The sequence below is a fragment of the Stylophora pistillata genome, chromosome 3 (genome assembly GCF_964205215.1).
Source record: "Stylophora pistillata chromosome 3, jaStyPist1.2, whole genome shotgun sequence".
Lineage (NCBI taxonomy): Eukaryota > Metazoa > Cnidaria > Anthozoa > Scleractinia > Pocilloporidae > Stylophora > Stylophora pistillata.
Window position 1 is genome coordinate 14,327,501 of NC_142521.1, and position 19,290 is coordinate 14,346,790.

At 39.5% G+C, this 19,290-nt stretch overlaps 3 protein-coding genes across 3 annotated transcripts; all 3 read left to right on the forward strand.

Moving 5' to 3' along the window:
- The first annotated feature begins 4,583 nt into the window (after positions 1-4,583).
- On the forward strand, positions 4,584-7,749 carry LOC111331013 (elastase-1-like). Its single transcript, XM_022936038.2, has 6 exons — positions 4,584-4,721; positions 4,823-4,843; positions 5,071-5,385; positions 5,923-6,030; positions 6,695-7,035; positions 7,639-7,749. The coding sequence occupies exons 1-5, from the start codon at positions 4,679-4,681 to the stop codon at positions 7,033-7,035; spliced, it is 828 nt and encodes a 275-aa protein (XP_022791773.2). The 5' UTR covers positions 4,584-4,678; the 3' UTR covers positions 7,639-7,749.
- A 969-nt stretch (positions 7,750-8,718) lies between these two features.
- On the forward strand, positions 8,719-14,232 carry LOC111330947 (uncharacterized). The gene is made up of 5 exons (XM_022935953.2): positions 8,719-8,910; positions 9,005-9,063; positions 9,222-12,863; positions 13,106-13,355; positions 13,576-14,232. Exons 2-5 carry the CDS (start codon positions 9,015-9,017, stop codon positions 13,832-13,834), a joined length of 4,200 nt encoding a protein of 1,399 aa, XP_022791688.2. The 5' UTR covers positions 8,719-8,910; positions 9,005-9,014; the 3' UTR covers positions 13,835-14,232.
- Positions 14,233-15,410: 1,178 nt separating this feature from the next.
- Positions 15,411-19,261, forward strand: LOC111330941 (uncharacterized). The gene is made up of 5 exons (XM_022935944.2): positions 15,411-15,562; positions 15,882-15,937; positions 16,271-17,470; positions 17,843-18,092; positions 18,733-19,261. Exons 2-5 carry the CDS (start codon positions 15,892-15,894, stop codon positions 18,992-18,994), a joined length of 1,758 nt encoding a protein of 585 aa, XP_022791679.2. The 5' UTR covers positions 15,411-15,562; positions 15,882-15,891; the 3' UTR covers positions 18,995-19,261.
- The last annotated feature ends 29 nt before the right edge of the window (positions 19,262-19,290 follow it).

Consider the following 19,290-nt stretch of genomic DNA (forward strand, 5'->3'; position numbering starts at 1 on the left):
CGAGAAAACCTGTTTAACCGGTACTCTACAATAAACGAGTACAAATACCGCGTGATATTTGTACTCGTCTACTGCGTTATTTGTACTCGTCTAGGTGTAGTTGGATAATAAATCTTGATATTATCATTCTCGTGCTGTCAGAGTTATGAACAACGACTAAAAACTATTTCCTTACTACCTATTAGCTATTGGCATGAGTACTTTGATATGTTACTGTTTTTCAAGATTACCCATGGTCTGGTGGATATAGATGCTGTTATTGTTCCTATTGTTCATTCTACAAGACACACACGATCGTCTGCTAATACAGCTGTTACCAAATACTCTGTGTCTAAATGCAAGACTTCAACCTTTCCACGGTCATTTATTGTACGAACGATAAGAATCTGGAACACATTGTCAGACGAGCTTAACCTAAGCAAGAACAATGTAAATGACTTCAAACGTGCTTTGATGTGTTATTATTCGACTGCACCTCGCGAGATCTATGACATTGACAATCCCAAGACTTTTAAAACTATCTGTACGAAATGTAATTCATGTCGGAGCCTGAAAACAACACCAACTCTATGCTGTTCCTAATTATTAATTATTGGTGTAATCGTTTTACTATTTTAATACTCTTGGAACCACAGTAATTGGCTATTTATTTATTTATTTAATCACTTTCACCAGAGTGTGGTGAGGGTCGCACAACAGAGCGAGGCTCCAAATTAAGTGCGCCCTATATCCCACCCATCCCACCCCAGGGGAGGACATCCATCACACAGTAATCTCGTGTGTGGGAAATTAACGTCTCCTACCCCAACCCTGCAGGAGACTATTGCTGTTGTGGTTGCCTGCCCGTTTTTGTCATTTCCATTTAACCATGTTCTATATTGTATGTATTGTATATATGCATGATCCTTCGCAGTAAAGCACTATTTGAGCAATAGTGAAAATCAGACCTGAAAAAAAAAATTTCAGGCCTGTACGGGACTCGAACCACTGACCTCTGCGATACTAGTGCAGCGCTCTACCAATTGAGCTAACAAGCCAACTGGGAGCAGGCCATCAAATTAATTCGACATAAACCCGTAGATGATAAATCAAACAACAACAATGTTTTCATATGTTTGTTGTTGATTGTATGTATTGTTGGCAAAGCTAATAAATGAAATTAAATAGACGCAGCGAAAAGCTTACTACACTGAGAACACAGCTGTCGAGGGCTACGTCAGGAGTATGCGGGACACACCAGTGGCTTGGGCACCACATTAAAAGAGTTCGGAATACATGTTTCAGATTCAAATCGCGTGTTAAAAGCACTTAGGAGGGTTCTGAATTTCTGTACTGCTAGCTCGACTTGTCGCCCCAAGCCTTTGATTCAATTCGACATCACTCGAGTTTCTTTCCCAAATTTCTGTTTGACTTACTCAGACTGCATAGCTACCTGAGTTGACTTGGACTGACAATAGATATTCAATTACAAACTCCCTCATTTGCAAATTATTAACTACTTGCGAAAACCAAATGACGAGACACGCACGCGTCAACCTTCCGTCGCTCAAGCTACATAAATGATAATATGTAATATCTGCCAGATCGCACTCTATTTATTCTGCCGTTTGATCCTCGCACGGTTGTTGTCATGGAAACTGAATCAGCTGTAATCACAAAGACATCAATGAATTACACCTTCTACAAGAGATCCGTTCCAAACCTGATCATTTTTTATCGACATCAAGGTAGGAAAGAACTTTTTTCTCTGTCTTATATTCAGGTTCTTGCAAGTCCTAGTTCTTTCAGTGGAAACTTGCAAAGGATTCAGAGGAGTTCCCTAAGACTATCAATTTTCGAGAAAACGCATCATGGACATTTGAAACGTAAGGGCACAAGCCTTTGGTCCATACAATTAAGTTTTACATCTATTTCGGGATCATATAGAGCAACATTAATTCTTGAAGTGTTAAACGCATTGAAACAATCAAAAGAAAAACTTCTAGGAGCTGCATTTTTTACTAAACAGTTATTCTTTTCCAGATTGATATCCTGTGTCGGGTTACACTATGAAGCTGTTCATTACTTTCACAGTAATTGCAATATTCTTGCTTGTTGGTCACGTGGAACCTAAGCCCGGAGGTAAAATAATGTTTTTTTGCTCATTTGCCCTTGGTATATACACCAGCAACTTGTTTTGACATATTTTGTCCGATGTCTGTCTTCCGTGAAGGATATTCATTTTCCAGGCTAGACATTCTGGGAATTGTAGTAGACAATTCCAATCTCGCTGGTTTTTAGACGCCTAAGCATGTAAATCCCGCTTAGATCAGAAATGTTTAGAACAAGTGGACTAATGCATTACAAACGGAGAGCATTACTACTCTATGCCACTGTAGTCGATCCTCGAAAGACAAAGCTACACAAAGGTCGAAGTTGACAAATAAAGGACGGCGGTGTCTCCTTGCTTCCCCGCCCCCACCCCCTGCTCCACTGCCCCTCCCCCTTTAATCAGGCTAAATTTGTCAATATAGATGTTTTAAAAACTTTTCACAGCTTTATTACTCCTAAAGATATAAGCGGCTTAATAAAGTTGTGAACAAAGACTTTACTTTGCCCAGAGAGTTAAGAGGTGTTTTAACATAAAATCATTCAAAGATAAAAGCTCTCTTTTATCAGTACTTTTCATCTCCATTTTCTAGTCGCACAGGAGCCCAAGGATCAGTGCATATCTGGATATGACTTGAGATACTGTGCAATAAGGTGCAGGGGTGACTGTTCAGGTTGGCCCCACCCTGCCTGTGCTGATGGTCAATTGTGCTGTAGCTGCCCGATGTGAAGTAAGTAAAAATCCTTGGCTCGCTCAAACTCGTACAATTACAGGATGATATGCTTAGTGGGCAAATTGATTCTCTACCTCATGGCCAAAAGCAAGCAAATGATTTATTTCGCTGTTATTAATGGACCGAAACTGTTTTAAGTGACAATAATTTTATTCTGACAACAGACAGGAAAAGTTCTATCTGATATCTTTCCTGAAGAGATACTCATCGTCACATGAAATATGTTTTCAGCTGCGTTTGAAGAAAAATTTAAAAGCCTAAAATCCTTGAGCAATTCAGTCGCTTTTGTTATTTTTATTGGAGCAGAGCAGATTCCCCCCTGTATTGACTTTTGTTCAAGATGTGAAACAAACAAAGCCGAATATGAAATCAGTGTCTGTTTTTCATTTTCTTCTAAAACTTCAGATATCGAAATAGAATATAAAAAAGAAAATTTCTCTCGTACAAAACTGGTAATTTCGATACTGACCGCTTTAGTCAAGGAGAACTTGGCCTATATACTTGGCATATGGGCCATATTGTAAGATAAAAATCCAACACTCTTCTTGTCGTTGAGATATTTCCTCTATTCTTTTACAACTCATTCAACTTACGTCAGTTGGTCACCAGCTTGTAAAGGTCACACTTGGTAAGCTATCAATCTTCATCCATCGTCATCATTTCTCAATTAGCTAGCGTGAAACAGATCCCTCCTACTAAGTATATACCTTCGAGATATTTGGTCGTTACAAAAGTATTTTCTACAGTAAATTTCTTACTCTTGCAGCGAAAGTTGGACATAACGAATACAAGATTGGCAATATAAAAATTATAGAATACCTATTAAAATAATAAGAATTACATTAAGAAAGATGACTGCGGAGAAAATAGTCTTCGAAGATTGTTAAACAACAATAAAATAAAGAGAGAATTCGGAGAAGAGAGTACCCGAGGTATCGCACTTAAGAGAGCTACGTGTTCCTAGGACATGCTATCTAATAAAACAAATTCAGTGCGGAGAACGGAAAGTATAAGTTGTTTACCCTTAAAGTCAACCCAAAGAAAGAGGTGTTGAAAATGCTAAATTAAAATTTAAGAAGTATTTTCTTGATCGGGAATTCGACATAGAGCTAACCCAAAAACGAGAATGATAAAAGGGGTTGAAAATATAAGATAGGCAATTTCCAGGAAATCCTGTAAGGTATTAATTTTTGTTAGGCCAAGTCATTTCCTTCTTTATCGATCATGTAAACATTATTGAAACAGCTTTTCGCAAGACAATGGAAATATTCCAATATTCTACTAAAAACTGTAGAAATCTTTTAAAAAATAAGACCACTAAAGAAATGGGAAAGGATCAACTAGCTTATTAAACTTTTTACTGAATGGCTTGTAGTAATACATTGCTTCCATTCACTTTCCAGCATCAGATAAGATATAGATCTGTTTTTATCGTTTAACAGTGTACTTGGCCTTTATAGCGGAACTCGTGCACGCGAAGCGTGAGCGTAGCGGAGCCCCATACTAAAGAAAATGGTAGTAACCCATCAAGCCGAGAAAATTCGATAGCGAGCAGGTATGTGCACCCTCTACTTTCAGGTTGTCCACTGTGAATGACAAAAACGTGAGTATTTTATTGTCTTCACATTTCAAAATGCTTGACAATCTCTACTTTTAATTATTTTTAATTGCTCTAAAAATTTTAATAAAATAGTTTTCGCAATCTATTTTAACAGTCTAAAAGCTGTTAAATCATGACTCGCATTTTGAAAGAATAAAATTTTCCAAATCTCTTCAAGAGCATCAATCCGCACCAAGTGCAAAAGAGCGTCGGAATTAGGTTTGAGGAGTTCACTGAAAATAGGCAGACGTAAAGAATGTTCACTTCCATTGGTGTTATTGAATTATTTTATATCACAGGTATTGTGGTATTGTGGAATTTTTTACATTTTGCCTCAGTTTTTTGCATCACTCTGATTCGTAAATTTTTATTTTAACCGTATATATATCTTGTTCCTCAGGGCTTCTTACCAGCGTTGAAGGTACGTAATCTGATTTTCGTAATTCCAAAAAATATACTATGGCAAAAAGCTATAGAGTGATGCAATTTAATTTTTATTACTCAACATTTTCCCCCAAATACCAAAAAATATCTTCCCAGATCACTTTCGACTCAAGTGAAAACTGCTCTAATTTGAGATGCATTTGCATCAGAGCAACTACCTATTTGTTAATTTAGTGCCACAGCTTGATCGTAAACTTTTTTCAGCAACCTGTGGAATTCGCCCGCAAACTAGAATCATCAGTGGTCATAATGCAGCCCCTAATTCATGGCCTTGGATGGTGCAGATGAATTATCTTGGCGGCCATCACTGTGGAGGCGCCTTGGTTAGCCCACAGTGGATCGTAACAGCGGCCCACTGCGTGGATCATGCGAAGAGACCTCAGTATTATGGGGATTTTCGGATAACTCTCGGCGAACACCGAAGGAGCACACAAGGGGATTACGAACAAGTGTTCAAAGTGGTGGATATTGTGGTACACCCACATTATAATAAGCCTTCGATCGTGAACAATGATATTGGTGAGCCCAAATTGATGTGTACTCAGTAATTCAGGCTTACTGATTGGTTACTCTAGTGGGAAACTGATGCCATTGTAAGTTACACTTTGAAAACAAACAACGATCAGTGAAATACACTGTATAGGAATTGTAGATCCGAGAAAATGAAAGATTAACACAGAGTTTAGCAGCGTGCAGTTACTGAGTCCCTTAGTGAAGAAATAGTAAGCAAAGGATTACGACGAATAAAGAGTTTTGAAGGAGATAACCCGATTCTTATGCTCTTAGATTATCTTACAGTTTCATTAGAGTTTTTCCATGAAACTTCCTCATGAGAAACAAATAGTTCCATCCTATATCTAAAGTTGCTAAAATAAAATGGCATCGGCGGATCCAGAGTTTACATATGATGTAGTAAAGGGCCTTCAAAGTTACGAGGTACAAGAATTTTGTTTTAAGATTGAATCTAAAATCAATTGATACTAGGTTAAACGATACGTAAACAAAGCTATTACAAACGAAGACATACATTGTTTCATTCTTTTCCGGCACAATCAGCGTTAATAAAACTGAACCGTCCCGCTGTATTGAATCAACAAGTCGGCTTGATCTGTCTTCCTAAACAAGGCTACATTATCCCGGCTGGAAAGAGATGTTATGCCACAGGTAACTATTCACTGGAATAAGTAGATTTTTCTAATTTTTTGCAAGCGTTTCTACTTTCAGAAATTTTTCATTATAGATCATGAAGAAAGGGGAAGTTGAGAAAATACAGAATTGGATGCTCCCAAAGTTGTTATCCTCAGGGTCAAAGGCGGGAAAAAATAAAGCTTCAACCCCATTGCTGACAAACACTTTCACGTGTTATCTGTTTAACGTGCTATCGCCCACTCGGAAAGGAATGAAACACGGTTTTTACAGCTTTTTAGGTCTCTTCCTAGTGGCGGATCTAGGGGAAACCCCGGAGGGCCTAGTACCCTCCCCCACTCCTTAACCCTACCCTTTTTATGGGTAAAAAATAAACGCGGAGAGAAGAAAAGCCGGTAAGTGAAGACGCACAAACAAAAACGGCCCCTCCCTTAACTAAAGGTCTGGATCCGCCACTGCTTGCCCCCGTTTATCCATAAGGAAATGGCTTGAAATAGAGAAGTAAAATTTTACCTCGAAAACCTCGTCCGATCAAACTCTTTTGAATTACGTGTGAGTAGGATCACCCCTCGGTATCATGATGATAACATTAAAAGATACCTTTCATCAGAAATGAAATGGACCTGGAACATTACAAAAAATGTTCCATTGTTTAGTTTGTTTGCTTATTTGTTTACCGAAGGTTGGGGCTTGACAATTCCTGAGGACTGGAGCAGTCAAGCGGACATCCTCAAACAGGCCATGCTCCCTACAGTGAGTCAGTCAGCATGCGAGAGAAATAACAAGGACGCTGGTATCCCTGTGACAAACGCCATGTTCTGCACAGGTCATGGTGGCTCTAGTCCCATCAGCACATGCAACACGGACAGTGGTGGACCAATAGTATGTAAGGATTGGACCGGCAGATGGTACCTACAGGGTGTGGTCAGTTGGGGTGACGGTGGTTGTCATCCGGGACATTACTCTGTCAATGCCAGAGTGAGCAAGTACAGAAACTGGATTAATAGTTACACGGTGGGCTAGGTATGTAAAGTGCTGTTTTAGACGCTGAGATGAATAACACTTTTCTTTTTGAGATTTATACTTTACACGGAGGTAGTATTTTATTCTAAACCAAACCCTAAGCAACCGTCCAATCAATGTTATCAAGGATGGATTCTGAAACCTAATCCCCATCATTTTTAATTGAAACGAATCTTCAGCTGCATGCACTACAAACATTTCTGTCACAATGAAAAAGCATTGCATTAACGAATTAATTCATGCGATAGTCATACCAGTAACATGACTCTTGTGTGCTGGTCTAGTTACTCATCCACAGCTCAGTGGTAGAGCATGCGAAAAACCATTTGTAAGGGCAGAGGTGTTAATCTTGGAAAGGGTTCTGTTAATGTCTTTACCAAGCATGCCTATGTCACTGACTAAAAGGAAAAATTATCTTTCAAACGTTCGTTTTACTATTACAAAACTTTTAAATGGCGCTGGGCACAACTATGCCTATTTGCAGGTCAGACGATATAAATATTGATAATCTGAAAATAGAATAAAAAGTGTGAAGTGTGAGAGTTAAGGGCTATAATTGACCACTTATCTAATGTCCCTTTTATCTTCTCGCTTGATTTCCAGTTAAAGCTCTAAAAAGTGATGTTGAGAACGAGCGAGCCATCTTCCTTTGAGTTAAAAGAGAACATTGCAGCATTGGTTTTCCCTTATAAATGAAATAAAATGAAATACCAATTCTTGTGTTTGTGTTCTTTGTTGGGGTTTGTCTTTTTTGATCTTTTATTTTTCTGTGTGTGTTTTCCAGCTGCCATGCATGTTTACTCGTCATAGAATTAAAAATGATAACAATGGAGAGAAACTTTCAACAATTTTAGCAGATGTTCTATAGACTTCCTATTCATTACTACTATTGCAATTCATAATTGGTCAAATTGAGGGCAAATGAATGATCCTCTTCGGATAGGTAATAACCTGTTGTTTTGGCTCCAGTCGGTTGCGCACGCGCTAATGACTTTCGAGTCAATCACTTAATCAATCAATCGTTGAACGATCCAAAAAGAAATTACGCTTGAACAAATAAGTATGCACGGTAGAAATCATTTTCGCCAATGATCCCATCTGCTGTCTAAAGAGATATTGTAAACTCAACTTATGCCAGACTAAGATTATCTGAAACAGACCAATTAGACTATTATTGCCTTTTCATGGATTTTAATTTTGGGAAAAACAGCGCTGTGTGTTTGTTTGTTTTTTTTTAGCTACGCTCTTTATTCAAACGCACACAAATTCGTACAAAATTGAGGCTTTCATTACTACAGTTATTATCAGTGAAAGTGTTGTGGTCGAAATGATTTTGGGGCAAATATACGTGGGCGTGGTATTCTGAACTTATTACCATCAGAGAAAAGACATGTTTTGAATCACAATAAAATTGAAGCGCTAGACATCAAAACAGGTTAAGAAATTTCGACCTTACTTTCCTTTGCTATTAGCCTTTATACGGGGTTAATGTAGATTTAAACCCATCATAATTACTAATCAAATTGACAAGTTTTGACACTGTTCTTTGCACAAAGATATGAGGGATAAAAGAAAAGAGGAACCAGTCAGCTGTTTAAGGTTAAAACACACTCGAGTTTTCTGACCTTACCTGCATTGAGCGTAAACAAAATATGAAGTAATAGTGTTCGAGTACATTCACGTGAAGATAATTTACTGAATACCTTTATTTTTTGTGTGACAATTTTACTTGTTTTGTGTAAATTGTCTTTGAAGTGGCCAAGAAATAGCTTTTGCTTACACACGAGCCAGGTTAACTTAGGGTGACTCAAGAGTTAAGAGGTTCTCCTGATGACAACTTCGTAATATACTGTGGTCTCTCGTCAACTTCAAATGGTAATTATAAGTACCTTGTTTTTGAAATAGTTCTCTAAGATATTCTGAAAAATCCTATAGGAAACATGCTTTATGTTCCCTTTTTCATTTGCAGTAAGACTATCATGATGCGTAAATTGAAGATGACCTGGGTCTTTACAATTTTAATTTTTGGTGAGTTAATCGAAAACGTTAATATCGAAAATAGATTGGATAATTGTACTTTATTTCAACTTTCTTTGGTAACAACGGTTTGAATTATTCCAAATTCTAGTAACGGCTTTCAGTGTTATATTTTGCAACTGATTTCGGTGTTTATTTCCCCCTAACAGCTCAAGGAACGTTCTCGAAGTCTATAAAGAAGAAGCACAACAAAAAGGAGTCCATACCTAACCAAAGATCCCATTACTTGTTACTTATGGGGAACCCCATAGAGGATGTTCACCACCACAAGGGACTAGGGATGATCCTGTCCTCTAAGCATGGCGAGTCAGAAAAGCTGAAGGACACTCCAAGTAAGGAAGACCTTCATCACTACAGCAAACAGAAATCAGGCCTTGTAGCAACTCTGCAATCGTCTTTAAGGGGATCCCCATCTGATCGTGGCTATAGCTACACCGAGGCACTGTTCACAGGAGCTCCTTTGTTAAATGGAGTCCCATTTACCAAGTCGGGTAAAACCCAAACACTTCAAAAAGGAAGCAGTACCGAAAAAACAGGGAAAGGAAGCGACAACCCTGCCCATAGTTATGAGAGTCAAACTTCTGCAAAGCTAAATGTTGATAAGAATGGCAGTTACGAAGGAAAAGGAAATGATCACGTGGTAAAGGTATCGAACACAGGGCACGGTTTCTGGGGATTTTCTTCCCATGATACAACAAAGGAAAGCCATCCATTAAGCGACAAGGGAAAGGGTGATCACACAAATGAGAAGGACACACAGCATCAATTTATAAAACCACGACCCTCTTTGGATGTGTCACCTTACAAATCAGATAATAAAGTCCCGGAGCCCACAAAATACACAAAAGTTGATCAAACGGCAGACACCTCGTCACAAATTGAAAACCTTGAGAGAAACCCTTCCTCTGTCGATAGGTCGTATTCTAATCCAATGAAGAGTTACCAATATCAACACGAACAACCTGCCAAAACAGGAGTGAATGATCACCCCGTAGAGCGAGTGCACCAAATCTTAGTGACAGGGGAGACCCAGGAGAATTTTCCGTCTGATGCCTTCAAAACCAATCCGTCTGTCGAAGAAAAAACTGTGAACAACAAAATACCTGAGAAAACCTATATCAAAGCGTATGATGAAGAATCACACCTGTTAGGGTCTAGTGTCTTACACAACGGACGGCGGAGTGACCATGATATAGAAGGACACCGCGGATATAACCCAAACGTAATAACTGGATCTTCTGAGTACTGGAGAACACATGACAAACAAACAGAATATTCCCCACTTAACACAGTTACGGATCCGTCACTGGGTGGTGTGGAACGTCTCGAGAAGGAGACAGGTGTTGCTCCTTTGGAGGAATCAAGGAATGCTTCACCAAACGGTTTCAAGATTAACGAAGGAGTTTCTCAGGCTGAAAATACACCTCAACAACAACACCCTGGCTATCATCAGCACAATAATAATTATGGCCAGCACATTGCGTCTCACTTAAAAGATGGAGGTGAATCTGATAATCAAGAATACGTTAATGCCTATAAGGCTAGACAAACACCAAAGTTAAAATCAAATGATTCCTTTACAATGCGTCTAGAGAGTTCAACACCAAGCCAAGGATCTCCTGGATTTGGAAGCTTGGTTAATCAACTTCGACCGCATAAGATAATCGAAAGCGCATTTGATGAAGAACTCACCCACAGGATTATAATGGGGCCATCATATGAACAAAGTGGCCATTCCTTTCCCAAGAAGCCATCAACTGAAAAACAAACCAATGACATACAATTACAGTCCGGTTCGCATAATACTTTTTCCAATGGAAACTCTGAGGAAGGCGAATCAACATCTTTCCTGCCATATGGTGAAGGAGATAGTCGTGCTTCTCATAGTCAAGAAAACGAGAAATTACCAAAACCTGAAAATGAAGCTAGAAATGAACCATCGCCACCTATTTCTGGGGCTGTTACAGATGAGTCACCAAATAATAGCCAAAATGAAGAAGAAACACTACACATTACATCAGATCGCCCGTTTTTAGGGATTGTAGCCCATCAAAGACCAAAACAAGATAATTCATTTACCAACGATGTAAGCTCTCAGAAGGAGAGCACAGAAGAATCAAAGAATGGTGCTGAACATGAGCCTGATGCTAATTATGAAGCTGGTCAAATTACGGGAAAAGAAGGACGGCAACCATTAGATCAACATGAAGCCGCTGAAACCATGCCACAAATTTCAAATGGGGAGGAGAATAATACGGCGACTAATAATCTCGAGCATGCGATGCTATCAAAAGATCAAGGCCAGCCATCAGCTGAGGTTACAAGCCAGAGGGACACATCGCATTACCGACTTTCGGGGAAAGCTGTAGATACGACCTCGAATTATGAAAATACAGACACTAATAGCCAAGAAACACAGCAAAAACCCGATGAACAAACAGACACTTTACAAGGCAGTAGTGTCACACGTGATCCTGGTTCAAATAACGAACCAACTGACACACGTGATCCTGGTTTAAATAACGAACCAACTGACCACTCGTATAAGTTTCAACAGAGACTATCAAACGAACAAGAATCCTACAAAGAAAATCAAGGACTACCCCAACATGGCGAGGGTGTTCAGCTGAACAACTTTGGTCATACAGACTCAGGAGACCTGTCAGTCGAAGCATCCTCACCCACAGATGAAAAAAGTGATAATCCTTCCCTTTATAGCCATCATGAGAAAGTTGAGCACCAAGATAGATATATTGAGGGATCTTCAGCAAATCCAGTCCAGGAACAAGAATCCATTCAAGGAGTGCAGCAACAGGAGTCCTCGCCAGTCGGTAACGAACGAGAACATGGAGTGAATTCTGACAACTCAAATTTTTCAGAAAACTCACCTAGCCGAGGTGAAACTAATGAAGAGAACTTCAATCTCGAAGCTCAAAAACAAGAAACTTTTGGCAACAGTAATGCTGACTTTGCACACGGACAAGTGGAACAACTAGAAGAAGCAATATCACCAGCTAGAGTAGAACTTTCTAGTGGCAGTAATACGGAAACCCTAACAGAACAAGAGACATCACATCAGCCAGAACATAAAGAATCCTTCTCCCAAGGTTTCTCTAAACAGGATGAAGAAAAAAGCACAAAGCCATTGATAATAAGTTCTGAACAAGAGACTGTAAGTACTGATAGAGCAAGTGACTCAACGGAACAAAACGCATTGCACGATAAGCAAATCCAAATAAAAGTTGGGAACCCAGAGGAAGGTGGTGAGATTCCAAAGGCAGACCAATCAAAAGATGATGATGAGGGAAAAGTACTGATACCATTTTATGGCGCTAAAACCCACAATCAGAAGACCTCTCAAGAGATCGAAAGCAATCAGTCGAAGGGAAATGATCAGGAAAATAGGAATCAGAGGATAGTGTACTTCTTGAAAATGGCAAAAGGTATTCCACTTTTAAACACTAGAAAAGTAGCGCACCATCCAGAGCGAAATAATGCAGGAAATCGTGAACCGGGAGAGCATTCTACAAACAAAGTAATGAACCAAGACCCCAGAATAGAGAGTACTCCAGAAACGGACGTTGATGTGAATGGAGGAAGAAGATATCCTTGGAGTTGGCAAAGAAAACCTAGTCGTCTCCCAAGTTCTCAAACATCTGAGGGACAGAGGCCTTCGCCAAGTTCTAGTCAACGTCCCCAACCTGAACCGTACCCTAGTCCTAGCCCTAGCCCACCGAGTGGCGGCGGTGGTGCCCTTGGTGGCAGCAGCGTCAATTCTAACGAGCCACAGCGTAAGCATTCTTTTGACCTCTCTCTACTTAATTGTGGTGTTAAGCGGATCAAATTGTAATACGAATCGAAATACTGAAAGGGAATAATCTCTTGAGATCGCTTGATCACAACAATTATTATAGGGCTAAGAAAACAAAAAAAAGCAAACTTTGACACTCGCAAATAATAACAAAATAGTAAATTGTGAGGATGAGAAGAAAAGGCAAAAAGTATAACATTTATTCGTAATTTCTATTTACAGCCGATTCAGAGTTTGAGCAAGAAGCGTTGAAGACGCATAATAAATATCGAAAGGTACATGGTGTCCAAGAGATGACCTTGGATCGAGACCTCAGTAACCAGGCTAAAGCCTACGCACAAAAAATTGCAAACATGGGTCAGCTGCTGCACTCATCTCAGGCAGAAAGAGGAACTAGTACAGGCGAGAATTTGGCTTACGCCTGTGCGTCAAACGGTACTCCGCTGACAGGAGAATCTGCGACCAAAATGTGGTACGTGATCACACTGAAAACACAGCATGCTAAAGCTGGATTTTCAACTCGTGCGAGAAGTTATCAATTGATCATGAGAGGGGAAGCAAAAGCTGTAAGGGTCATAAACACTGGTATCGTTTTTAAGTCTTTTAACGTATGTGGTGTAGAAGCAATGACGATTGATGTCAAAGGCCAATGGTGCTTCCTTTAACGTGAATATTTGTTTTGTGCTGTATAGGTACGATGAAGTGTGCAAACCTGGCTACAACTTTGCTTCAGGTGGATTCAGCTCTGGAACAGGTCACTTTACTCAGGTGGTATGGAAGGACAGCGTTAAGCTGGGCATCGGACAAGGGAAGGCCACTCAGAATGGAATGCAATGTATCTATGTGGTTGGTCGTTATGACATCGCGGGTAACATGATGGGAGAATTTCAGGATCAAGTGTTGAGAGGAAACTTTAACAAAGGATACTGTAGAAATATAAAAAAAAAGTAGCCTGTAAGAACAGTTTGGACGGGTAGGATATTGAAAAACGAACTAATTACACCGTAGAGGTCTAAATGGAACTTTTTCTTCCTGCCTTAAGTAGGAGGGATTGCCCATAAATAAAATGTTTGGTATCGTGGTAAGGATAGCGATAGCTTGAAAGCGCTTTTGGAAATTTTATTACCCATGATCCCCATCATGTGCCTCAACATAGTGCCTCCGAATAGCAGACACGTGTTTCAATGTTTGATTTCACGCGTACTTTACAACCCTGGTAATAAAACATTCACTTAGTCTTCAATGTTCTTGAAATGAGAAAAGTCATAATTTTCTTGTTTTAAATAAGCTATAAATTGACAAAGAGTAGAGTCATATTTATACATAAATAAACGATAGACATAAGAAAAGTCTTCTTGTGACGTTTTGACGACTTCCAATCGTAACCTAAATTAAATGGGGCCTTTTGCTTGTTTAGCATTGGGTGATCATGACCCTCTCTGGGCTCCTACGCTGCTGTGCTCGTATACTTTGCTTAAGTATGCATTGGAATGTTGGCCAAGGAAGAGAACAAGTCGTAATCAAGGCTACCAACTCTTTAATTAGTACCCATCAATTAAGAATGGGGTTAACAAATCGTCATTTAAGGTTATTCTCTTTCTTACTAATCAAAATGCGCACTGAGCCCGATAAAATACAAAATTTTATTGATTTGACGACAAAAGATCGCTGTAGTTATATTTGATGCACGTTTTTTAGCCTTGTGTGATCTTATTTCCTGAGTTTCTAAATCTTTTGGGGGTGTAAACATAACAAAGGCAACCAGCCCTTTAAGCTATCTTCTTATATTCTTCTTGCACTTATTTCCTAAGACATTTATCACCTCAGATACTTTCTGTTGAAGCTTTTTTTTTCGTTCTGTCATGCGTCATATTTTTATAAATCTCATTCCTGACCTCTCGACCAGTCCCATGAGTGAAAATTCAGAATTGTAACGTCGTGAAGGTAATTATGTGAAGATAAGGGGACCAAAGAGGAATATCCTAAACCAATGAAATCAGATAATTCCAGATTGTAAGCAGAGTGAGCACTGAGACATCGAATAATTTGTTCTGTTTGGGCATTACTACCTTAGAAACCTAAAGCTGGCTACACTTTCAAAAACGACATTAAGAGAGCTTGGTTTGTACGCTGCAGGGTAAGTCTCCAAAGCTTACTGTTTGAGCGATCCTTTCACGAACTAAGCTTAAATTTCACAAACTTAAATAAGCTGGAATTCCCCTTCATTTGGGAAGTCTTTCGGGCCTACTTCTCGCATAACCCAACCGAATCAAATCGATTTGAAGAAGCTCATTCAAAGCTTATGTTAAAGAAAGGTGAGTTCGATCATGAGAGGGATCGAACGAGTCTTACATCTGATGCAGCAGAGAAACAAAAGAAAAGCAGGTTTTGTTTCAAATCTTACCTAAAAGAAAGGAAAAAAGAAAAATGGGGAAGAATTCATGCGTTGAAAAGTCCTTGACATACCAGCATCTCAGTGACCAGCACATGAGGTAATTTTTTTTGTAGTCGATCAAGTTGTCAATACGTATATTTCTCGGTCAATACATATATTATGATGTTGTTTCCACAGACGAGTAACTTTTGGAAAGAAATATTGGAAAAATACAGAGGAAAGCCGAGAAACTGACCTATCTTTTGCATCCGTGAATCTCAGTCTAAACTTTGTGACCTTTATAGGTTGGTATCAATTCTTGCTCGTATATTTATCATTTTATCTGATTTTTTTACTACCATGTAAGACTATTTCCGATTAGTTATTATTACGGTATGAAACGAATTATAAGTTCTTTAGCAATTTAAACTGTGCTAGTATATTCCTTCCTATACATTTTTGGCCTCAAAATTCAAGGAATCGCAACGTGTCGAGTGGCGATAGAATTAGCTTCAAAATCTCTAGCAAGCGATCGCCAATCTAACCGAGATGGTATCAAATCACTTGTCTCGATGTCGATGAAACCTGAACGTAAACGTACAGATATATATTTTCTCTCCGAAGGTAAAACGAAATGAGCTGTTTCTGGTCCATAGCAACGATTATACTCTTACAATGCGGTAAGTTTACATCACTGCATTTTCTTTTACCGTAAATCGGAGCGAAATCATATCCTTCCAGTTCTGTGGTATCTGATAGATGAACAGAACGGCCTTGCGTTGCACAAAAGCCATCGGAGAATTCGGAAAAATACTTAAATATATAGGATAGATGGTTACAGCCTCGATCCTAGACGTACTCATATTAGTAATTTGCCAGGGTACGATACATAAATTATGGACTGAGGAGCGACCTGTGTCAACCATTGCCTTAGAATTATTTCGGAAAGATTGAACTTTTCGCTGTTTCTTCGAGTTATATCTCACTCTTTCCATTTTTATTCAATTTGTCAGTAATAAAAGTGTTAAGCGAACCTCACAAAGAACACCAAAAAAACAACGCTTTGCACGATGAAAGACACACAGGACATCAAATGCATCTCCGGCACAAGACTCATGGAAGACACAGTGCATCGAAACATACAGCAGCAGCCAGTGCGCAGAGAGAAACTGTCCCAAGTCCAGTTCAAGACTTTGTTCTCGTCAGTGGGAGTCCTCTGTTTCACGAACGATCTCGAGCCAGTGATAGCAAGGCTAATGCCACAATAGCGCAAGAAGCAAAAGATCAGAAAGTACCGCAGATGGCTCAAGGGAACAGAACGGCTGCAAACCAGACACTTGCACAGGGACAACAAACTCTTGCTAGCAAGCAGGAACCCACGCAGCAGCAAAAGCAAGAATCAAGTGGGCTAACTGATAACTCCGGAACAGCTAAAGCAAATGGAAATAGCACTCAAGGACCATCAGAATCGTCTAAGCCTTCCCCAGCATTTGTCCAAGAATTGGCAAAGAAGATTAAAGAAAGTCTGAATAAAGGAAAGGATGAAGGAAAGAAGGAAAACGGGACACAATCTATTACCCCAGCTGTATCCTTAGCATTGCAAACGCCCGGAAAAACTAATGCATCCAACGGAGTAGTGGTTGGTTTAGAAAACAAACCTGTTACTAATGCTGAGCAAGGAAAACCCGTCGGTAAGAATGCCTCCGTACCGGTTGTCACTATTTCGCCCAGTGGGCAGAATACTGAGAGTTTAAGTCCCGATAGTGATGGGAAAAAAGGAAACAAAACAACCACAACTACTGTTTCTGACGTGAAGCCTGAAGCCCAAGTTAAGAAACCAAGCAATGGAAATTTTCCTTTTAACGTGCCTGGAGTTCGAAATGCCGGTAATGGGACAGTTGATAACATAGGAGTGGATTCCACCAATCAAATAGAAAAAGACAAGAAACTTGGGCTCCATGAAAGCCTTGGGCCCAACTGTCACTGGAAGACTACAAAAGGGGCCAATGGTGCTTTAATCACATCAGTTCAATGTTCAGGAGAATTTCACAGACCTGAGGCTAACAAAGGCGGCTCGGACGAAGTAGCCAAAAATCCGCAGCCTGGTGATGCTTCTAAAGTTGGTCTCAAGGAAAGTTCCAGTCAGCAGCATACAGCCGTGAATACCTCGGTTTCTGAGACCAGCAAAAGTAACAAGGAAATTCAAATGCAAAGTAAGTGTAAACGATATTTATTGCTTTACCGAAAGGTTTATAAACGGCGAGACTCAATCTGTGAAAAAGGTAATCACCATGCCAAACACCAATAGATGAAAGCCATAGTTCACGCATATCGGCATTTTCGAAAAAAGTCTTTTCTGAAAGAAACTGCCTACAGATTGGTAAATGGATGGTTTGAGTCTGTTCGAAGAGGGAGTTGAATTAAAAGATATTACGTAGGGAATGCTGATTGTCCATCCAATTCTCAAATCTAACATTAATAGAAATGTATGTAAAATAGTGTGAAGAATCGATATTTAGATCTTGGGAGTGAAAGGATTTTAAAAACATTGGTGCAAGCGAGTAATTTTATCGTCACGCTATTAGGTGATGAGGAGTTTGAAATGGAAGCACTTGGCACGACTAACGCGTTCCGTAAGATACACCGCGCCCTTCCAATTAAACTCGATCCGAAGCTTAATCTGGAAGCAAGGAAATATGCCGAAAGGATTGCTGGGATGGGCTCGCTTCAGCATGACTATGATGCCGTGAGACAAAGTGACGAAGGAGAGAATCTTGCAATGGGTTGTAAGGAGTATGGAGTACCTTTAACCGCCAAGGAGGCCATAACAAACTGGTCAGATCAATACTATGAATTCTAAAAAAAAAACTTAGGTGCCCTTTTCTTTATCGATAAAAGACTCATCTAAAGAGTACTTTACCAATGATGGATAGATTTTCGACAAGTAAACGTGGTTTGGTCACTTCAGACTAAGCAAAAGTCCAGAGAGTTTTTCTTAATCGTTTTAATATTCTGCAAAAGTGTTCCTCAACTGACTCAGATAATAAAAATATTTACGCTAGACAAGATAGTGATTTTGAGACATACACACCACTATCAAATCACTTATCCTCGACATGTTTAAAGAGGACACAGGGAAACAAGGCTGCCTCCATCACGTTTAGTCTTAACCATACAATTCCAAGGAAAAAGTTAAACAAGGCTGGGTCGAGAAAAATTTTCAGTTGTCTTTCACATCAGGTAACGAGCAATTTAGATTTCAACCACCCGATCTAGTGACGTTTCCTCTTTAAAACATATTGATTAATTGTTATTATCCAAAAGGAGTTAAAGTAGCCCCTGCAAAAGCAAAATGCTCCACGCATGCGCCTATGTGACCTCAACATGTTTAAGTGGTGAGAAGTGAACCTGTACACATGTGCCTGTATGAACTATTTCCTCAAGATGGAGTTGTTTCCGTTTTGTCCCCATTTAGGTATAATGAGGTGTGCTCCTACGATTTTGACCGTGGAGAGTTCAGTATGTCTTCAGGCCATTTCACGCAGGTTGTCTGGGCTGACAGTCATGAGTTCGGGATTGGAAAGGCAGCTGGATACCAGAACGGAATGCCGTGCGTTTTCGTGGTGGGACGCTTCAAGCCGTCTGGAAATTACAAGGGGGAGTACAAGAAGAACGTTTTCAAAGGAACATTTGATTCAAGTTATTGCGATAAATTGCGAGATAAAAAGCTTCTATAGGACACGCTGATACCTAAAGATTAACAGAAGAGTGAAGACACGGTGTCTCATGTGGGAAAGAGCAAAAGACTATTGTAATGTTATGAGATAAATTAAAGTAAAGTTAAAGTAAAGTAAAGAGAGAAAGTCGTGTATGAGGCTGTCAAAGCCTTAAAATAATGGAAAATCAGTAATAATGGACAAACTCTTTTTTTCTGATTCTCATACTGTAACATTTTGAGACCAGGTGATAATGTGTAAGTACGCAAATAAACATATCGTCTGTCAGCATTGTGTACTAGCTAGTATGTGAAGAT